Here is an 8490-nt window from a genome sequence, read left to right on the forward strand (position 1 = left end):
AAGATGAACAAAAATATCACGTGAAGGGTATTAAGGAATGATGAAATGGCTGGAAACTCTGAAGTAGGGCTTATTTGCACTTTTTAGGGGGTGTTTGGTTTAGCTTTTCACAGCTTAAAAGTCCTTTTCGAAAAAATTACAAGAAATCAGGATTTCTGACTTTTCAAAAAAGTTCATTTTCCTTGTATAAAAACTCCAAAAATAGCATTTAAAACTAGTTTTGACACATATATTTCGTTTTTTTTTCTTTTTCAAAAATGAGTTTTACCTGTGAAAAGTTAAGTCAAACACCCCATAATAGTTATAAATATTTTAATAAACTAAATTGTAATATAAAAAAGAAATCAATAAAGGTAAAATAGTCACCATGCAATAAAAACATATTATAAGGATGAGACCATTCATATAATTTACTAACAATTTATGTGTCAACAATCAAGGACTTTTTGGAAAGGACCCCATGGAAAGAACATTACAACAAAAGAAAATCAGTTGCACTAATAATTTACACTCATCTTTCCATGCTCTTTTCTATTAGTAGCTTACCAACAAAACCCTCCTCCTCGTTCCCCCAAAATTCACAACAATGGTGACCTCTTGCATAAGCTTCGTCTCCTTGTACGGCTCCTTCCTCCGACGTTCCCTCGCTCTCTCAGGCCTCTCCTCTCAATCCGTCGGCGTCGATGCCTACACCACCATCCACTTTTGGGGACCTAAACGACTCCCCGCGTCCCCCCGTTCTCCATCTTCAAATGGCGAGCATCGGAAACCATCGCTCGTTTTAATTCACGGATTCGGTCCTCACGGCGTTTGGCAGTGGCGCCAACAGGTCAGTGTTCCCGACGAATCAATCAAATTCCGTTTGTATTAATATATTTTTCCGTCATTCTTCTGCACAGGTGTCGTTTCTCGCGCCTTATTTCGACGTCTACGTCCCCGATCTAGTGTTCTTCGGTGAATCCACCACGAAATCCTCCGAACGATCGGAAATCTTCCAGGCGAGTGCCGTAGGGAAGATGATGGAGAAGGTCGGAGTGAGTAAGTACTCGGTGGTTGGGACGAGCTACGGAGGTTTTGTGGCGTACAGAGTGGCGGAAATGTGGCCGGAGAGGGTGGAAAAGGTTGTGATCGCAAGTTCAGGAGTGAACATGAGGCCAAGAGATAATCATGAGTTACTGAAGAGAGCCAACGTGGAGAAGATCGATGAACTAATGCTGCCGGAGACGGCGGCGCAGCTCCGGACGTTGTTCCGATTGGCTGTATCTAATCGTGTTTACATGCCGGATTTTTTTCTCAACGATTTCATTGACGTAAGTGTTATTTGTATTTCTATTCTTTTGAATATTTTTTGTCCTTTTCATGCCTAACCCTACCTTCCAATCTTCCATATATCGGCTCTAGATTATTAATTAGATGCTTCCTTCACTTATTTTATCAATTGATTGATCACAATCAAATAATTGTGCTATTCTTTTTTATCCAAACCAAAGAAACAGCATACCACATGGACGACTTTGTAGTTTAATATATATTAAATTGGGGGTATAATGGTCATTTTCAAAATGTTTAGCAGACTAACTAATGGCGTCGAGTGATGGAACAAATAATCACATCAAAAATCTTCTAGATTGAACCAAAAATGTAAAGCATTATTTATTTATTTTGTTTTTAAAATACCATTAAACTCATTTTTTTACTGTATACTCTAGTAATTCTTTTTTTTTTTTAATTGATTATGGTCCAAAATTTTTATTAATTTTACTTTTTTGAACTAGATAAATCATATCATTTTTTCTGTTTAGAAAAGTAATATGTTTTTTAGTAAAATTGACAAATAACATTCCACTTATCACTCTAATCCCAAAGAAAATATCAAACTTTGGCATTTATATTAGGAGTTTGTTGGGAACTTTTTTCGAAACAAACTTTTTAAAAATATAACTTATTCGTTAGTCTTTTAGGTCTTTAACTAATTATAAATGAGACATTTATGCACGCAACAATAAAGTGATAAAAACAAAATTAAAATGCTCTATAAATTGAAAAGGAAAATGATATAAACTATTTTAAGTTAGATCATAAGCTAACTTTTTAAAAACTACTCAAAGTAGCATTTCAACACGAATTTATTAAGATTTTCTAAAATTCTTCCAAACATACCTTTTATTATTTATAAAAAAAACTAAATCTTTTATATGTCACGTCTTTTTACATAGTTCAACTAGTTTTTATCAAACGCCAGTTTTTATCAGCTTACAACTAGTTCTTTAGTTATTAGTTAATATAGACTATGAATATAAAATGAACTTTTTCAATGTAAGTTTTCTTCTTATGATTTTGTTTATATATCACCTAAAATATACACAATATGTTCCTTGAATATTGTCCTTTGTGTTAAAGAATTATTAAAAAAGTATATATATTTAATTTTTTTTTATTGGTGGCAGAAATTATATGGAGAAAACAGGAAAGAAAAGTTAGAATTGCTGAAAGGGCTGGTGCTTGGCCAACATGACACCCCTAACATTTCCCCTCTTCAGCAGGTTCTATAATCTTATATTAAAACTATAATAACATATTAAAAATAAAGCAATTTTAACTTTTTAAGTCAATGCATCTACTATCTATAGTCTTATCATAAAAAATCGTTAGATATTACGTTTTTGGTCCTTGAGATATTTGATTTTTCTAGTTTTTGTCATAAAAAGTTTTTACTAGCAATTTTGGTCTGAGGTTAGGTTAATATAACATTTTTTTATTCCAATTACAAAAAACTCACAATTTTGGTTATTTTACCTGTAACAATGACCAAAAGTCGTTACAAAAAACTCAAGTTAGGACCAATTTTGTAAGAGATATTTTTCGGGTCAAAATTGCAAAAAAAAAAAATTATCTAATATACTCGAAGGAACAAACATTTATTAAATTTAAATAATTTTATTACTATGTTTCTCCTATTGTTTGCATTGATATATTTAAACTTTCTAAATCTAGGAAGTGTTGCTCATATGGGGTGATCAGGATAACATCTTCTTGTTGGATATGGCAAAGGAACTTAAAGAGTATGCATTCATATCATATTTCTTATGACACATCATATTATAAAATATAAATTTTGACTTAATTTGGATTAAAAGTTGGTAAAATATACGACACATGTTAGAAACACAAAGTTGAACTTTAAATATACGATCCGATTCTTTAAAGTTAAACTTTAAAGAATATTTTCAATAATCGGGAGTGTTTTCTCTTTGAAATTATGAACGAGTTTTAATAGACCAAAAACTAATATATTATTTTTTTTCTCGATAATTGGCCTAATAAAAAGTTGTACTTTTTATGACATCTTCCCTTTGATATATTCCAAATGATGATTATACATTTTTATAAGAAGATATATGTGTTGGGGAGTATTTGAAAGGTGAAATTTTGTTGTTGTGTTTTAGAATGTTGGGAAAGAATGCATCATTGGAAGTGATAAAGAAGGCTTCACATGCACCTCAACTTGAAAACGCAAAAAGCTTCAATAAAATTCTCTACAATTTCTTGTGCGACTCCACATGATTTTACACACACACAAACACACACTTGTTGAATGAATTTGGTTTGAAACATTGATTTTGCTGAGTGGCATTATATTAGTCTTCAAGAATCCTTGGATTTGAGGATTTACAAACTATGCATTTAGTTTTTTAGTATTTTTTTGGATTAGTTTTGTATATATGAAGATATTATCAATGTTTTGAAATAGGGTATAAACAAAATAAAAATAAATAAATAAAAAAAATAAAAAAGAAAATCATTATATATATGTTTAGTACATGCCATCACATTGGAATGCGTCTCCCATTATATGAAGGTGACATTACTTGATTTGTGTACTAATATGACTATGGTGGTCCAGACATATATTGTAATAATTAAAAATATTGCTTCTGAATTTATTAGAGTTTTTAGTAAATTATTAGTCACATTTGTGTCAAAAACAAAAACAAATATCAATTAACAAGGTTTGAACTTACCAACAAATAATCAAACCAAGTAAAGTATTAGAAAAACAATTAACTACAAAATAGAATTGGACAGATCATTTGTGTTGTCTTTGGTATGACTATGACTATGACAAAACAAAATGTTAATATTATCTATTGTCATTAATCATTATCAACTAAAAGCTCATATTTTTTGCTTCTCTCTTGAGTTGGGCATTTCATCAAACATGTGGTGATAACGATTAGATGCTATCATGTTTGTGTAGTGGTTGTACTCTATTTTTGAGAACTAAGAATCAACCACAAGCGAAAGAATGCCTATTGTACTTTTCCCCAAGAATGGGACATATGCAATTGGTAGACGCAATGAAAGAAAGCCTTGAAATCCAATGGACTAGAAAAGTAAGTAATACATGATAATAAATTATAATGGTGCTACAATTGGTGACAGAAAGTGTTTGGTTGGGACTAAGTCGATATGTATCATGTAACAAAATATAGTCTGCTAGCTATCAAACGCAATGGTTCGTTAAATATGATTATAACTACAATTGAAATCTAAAGAAGATGGTTTCACATCCACAAGCAATGAGATGAATTTTTTTAGAAATGCTAACACTACCATTTAACTCTATTTCTGAACTACATTGATAAGGATCTAATACGCAACAAAAAAACATCGATAAGGATTGTCCAAGTTATATGGTTGGAATGGGGTTTAGGGGGCATGGCCTCTTTGTTTAGGCTTCTAAATACTATTATAACATAAATCTATTATTTAAAGATTAAAAGGTGTTTGAGATTTCATTTGAGATTTCATTTTAATCATCAAACTGATTTTTATACAAAACAACTTATTAAATTTATAGTGGTAGGAAAATGTGCTTTTTTTAAAAAGTGTTTTGATTATTTTTTGTGGTGGGAAATTAATAAGTTAATAAGTTGTTTTAACAAAAAATGTTTGTCTTAGCTTAAAGGTATTTTAAGGTAATATTGATTTTTACAATTCAAAAAATTATAAAGAATTTAGAAAATTTTAACTTCTTAAAATCTTATTTTTGAAATGTCAAAGAGAAGTTTGTTTTAAAATAGGGGTGTTGATCAGGTAAATTTTTCAGGTTTCACGTAGAACGGGTCGGATAGTTCGGGTATTTCCTTAAAATAATAATATCCGATACCCGACATATATTGTAACTCAAGTTCTCGGGTTTCGGGTATTCGGGTTTTAGGTCGGGTTGGGTATTTTCGGGTATACCCGAAAATTACTTATGTATCACTTATTAATTTTTTTTTAAACTCTTTTTTGGATTTCAATTGCTTTAAAATTGGGTAACAAAATATTACATACAATTAACAAGTACATATATGATAACAATACAAGTCATTATATTATGTTATTCGAGTTTTGCATTCGATTTCAAATTTATGGAGTACATGATCACTATTTGATCAAATTTGGATTAACCAAACATGTTACATGATTTAATGCAAAAGGTGAGTACATAAAAGTTATAAATAAAAAAATTTAGCATGTTATCTAAATTGCAGAGACCAATTATATAGTTATATTTCAATTCACAAAAAAGAAATAACAAAAAGAAAAATGTGCATAATTGAAAAAAAAAAGAAAAAAATCGGTAGTGCATAAAGAAAATGAAGAGAAATCTAACATCTCATTCGTTTTCATTATATTTGTTCTAAAATTCTATTCAAAACTCCATTTCATTTTTAACAATTTCTTTTGTATTTACTATATACCGTTCAAATAATGAAGCCGTATATGATATAACATTTGGTTTAAATTATAAGGAACAATAATTATGTAAAATAATGATAAAACTTCAATAGTTATTATAACTAGTATATTAATTATTATTTTTTCTTTAAATCGGGTTTTTGGGTATACCCGAATTTTTTTAAACCTATCCAATATCCGACCTATTTAAATATCGGGTTACCCGTTTACCCAAAATTCAAACCCAAAACCCGATTTACCCGAATTCAAAATGGATTGGATCGGGTAAACAGCTATTGGGTATTTTCAACACGCCTAGTTTTAAAAATTCTTTTCCTTTAACTAAATTATTGGGGCCCAAGATTTAACTAAATTAGGTAAAATAAATTGGAATATGATTTGTAGTTCAGTTGGAGAAAAGCGCTGCTTTCCCACCTTTCCTTCCGATTACGTCAAAAAATTTAAAATCCTCTTGTCGTTCAGTTGGCATTTGCCTCATCTTTACCTACTCCTTTTAAATTATTGACACAACTTACGAGTTACGACATTTGCTTTCCCCACTATTTTCTTTGTTTCTTTTCATAATTATTTATCTATATATGTCTCCCCTCTTATCGATTTGAAGAGCGAGGTTTTACAGTAGGGCATATCACTTTAAAAATCATTGAATGTAAAGTGGCAAAACACAAAAATACATGTATAGAAAAATAATGTGTTTATACTTTTTTTGCCTTTAATACATTTAGTTTTCTCGCATCAGAGACTTGTGGAGCTCATCAACAAAGTCCAATGGATCATACATTTTAATGTTTTCAAAAAAATTAGTTTTGTCATAAAAAAGGACTAACGATGCAGTTTGTCTTCCGTTCATATGTATTAATTTTTTTAATCAAATTGAAGTAGTTTTGAGGAGTGACTTCTACTTAGGTGGCCATAACTGCTGTATATTTGATCTCTTTCTAAATGATCACTTTCAATTCCTCATTTCCCCATTTTTTTAATATTTTATTTTTATTAATTAGTTCTTCGATTCATCACTTCTGTATGATCGGTTTTTTAGTAAATATTTTTTTTATTTCACCCTCACTCACCTTAATGTGAAAGTATTATGGATGATTCATGTAACTATATAGATTATATTGTATTATCGTCATTTTAATTTTAATTATTTTCATAATAATTATCAATTTCTTATAGAATTAATGAATTTATATATAAAATAAAATTATATTTAAAGGTACATTTTTATTTTTCGTACAAACCCTTAAAATCAATGGACCAGCCATGTTTGGAGGTCAAAAGCTTATATTGCCATTAAAGGTGATTGTAATAAATAAATCAAGATTATTACTTATCATTTCTCATGTTGTACTTATACCTTGAAAAAATTTAAAAGGAAATTGATATATTTTTTCTTATAACAAACAAACTAATATTACTTCGATTTAATTTAATTTTAAACTTATTCATAGCATAATTCACAAAACAATTTTGAATTTTAAGATAAAATCAAATGTGAAAATAAAAGTTCAACATTTTTTACATGGCATTAAAACTCTCATAAATTGTACAGTTTGACATAATCACTGTGGAGGACAAGATTGGTAATTTATTGAGACCTTGAGATGTTTCTTGAAAATACTAAAATTTAAGAAGATGTTGGAGATGCGGGGTATCGATCCCCGTACCTCTCGCATGCTAAGCGAGCGCTCTACCATCTGAGCTACATCCCCTTTTGTTATATTTTCCTTCCTTAATCTATTTAATTATGTATATGACATTTTTTACCAATAACATTTAAATCTTTAAAGTTATATCATAGAAAAAGATGACATTTCCCAAAAAATTTATCCTTTAACGTAAAACGAATACAAAATTGTATATGTTTGGTATAATACTATAATATGTTTTCACAAACACCTAAACATAAAGCTTGGAAAGCCGCATGTTTATTATAAAGTATATATAAAATTATCATTGGAAAATTATACAATCATTTAAATCATCATCCGTTTGCAAATAACAAATGTTTTTCTTTAATACGGGGGATTTTACTGATATCAACTATAGGTGGTAAAAACTCTCACACGAAATAAACGGGTTTAGATAAAATATTTCAACCGTTTTAACTAAGTGGGTTGACAAAACACAACACGAAAATTAAACGGGTAAGGTTAGGGTTGAGAACTTTAAGTCTTTAACTCGATTATGACTCGAAAATGACCCGCTTATATGTAAGTTTTCTAAATATTTTAAATAAACTACAAAGACCAAAAACCAAAATAAATATGTAATAAAAAACCTTTGAAGCGACTTTGTTTTGTAAAGTGGAATACATTTAGCCGTCTTAATCAAGACTTTCATTTTCAGTTTTTTAGTTATCACCCAAATTAAACAGTCCCATCGACCATTCCCTCATCCTTATGATCCCGCCCTCCTCCTTCCAACTCATATTCATTCCATTTTGCTTTCTAAACTTACTATAAATAAAGTGATTCCGCCTCCCAACTATCACCTAGTCTAAATTATATATTTTTTTCAATATGTTTAATATTTCAACGTCACATGCTAAGACACATTTTAAGGTGTACCCTAACCTGAAACCCAACACGAACTCAACACAGAAATAAACGAGTTGACAATACACGATACGTTAACTAAATGGGTGAGGTTAGGGTCAAACGCACTTTAGGAGTGAGGCTTTTAATGATTGTTTTGGACCAAAGTTTTGATATTAAAAATTAAGCTGATATTTGAATAGTT

At 29.8% G+C, this 8490-nt stretch overlaps 1 protein-coding gene and 1 non-coding gene across 2 annotated transcripts; one reads left to right on the plus strand and one right to left on the minus strand.

The window, feature by feature from the left end:
- The first annotated feature begins 486 nt into the window (after positions 1-486).
- On the plus strand, positions 487-3698 carry LOC145006559 (alpha/beta-Hydrolases superfamily protein). Its single transcript, XM_078965639.1, has 5 exons — positions 487-829; positions 900-1310; positions 2448-2543; positions 2995-3062; positions 3447-3698. Exons 1-5 carry the CDS (start codon positions 587-589, stop codon positions 3562-3564), a joined length of 936 nt encoding a protein of 311 aa, XP_078821765.1. The 5' UTR covers positions 487-586; the 3' UTR covers positions 3565-3698.
- Positions 3699-7387: 3689 nt separating this feature from the next.
- Positions 7388-7460, minus strand: TRNAA-AGC (transfer RNA alanine (anticodon AGC)). Its single transcript has one exon. It is a non-coding gene; the product is annotated as a tRNA-Ala (tRNA).
- Between the last annotated feature and the right edge of the window lie 1030 nt (positions 7461-8490).

The sequence above is a fragment of the Lactuca saligna genome, chromosome 7, assembly GCF_052625555.1.
Source record: "Lactuca saligna cultivar CGN05327 chromosome 7, ASM5262555v1, whole genome shotgun sequence".
NCBI classification, from domain to species: domain Eukaryota; kingdom Viridiplantae; phylum Streptophyta; class Magnoliopsida; order Asterales; family Asteraceae; genus Lactuca; species Lactuca saligna.

Excerpts from the sequence above, each read along its gene's own strand:
- LOC145006559 (XM_078965639.1), top strand. The coding sequence starts at position 587 with ATGGTGACCTCTTGCATAAGCTTCGTCTCCTTGTACGGCTCCTTCCTC. Across the intron at positions 2,544-2,994 it reads ACATTTCCCCTCTTCAGCAG|GAAGTGTTGCTCATATGGGG; the intron begins GTTCTATAATCT and ends TTCTAAATCTAG. Across the intron at positions 3,063-3,446 it reads ATGGCAAAGGAACTTAAAGA|AATGTTGGGAAAGAATGCAT; the intron begins GTATGCATTCAT and ends GTTGTGTTTTAG.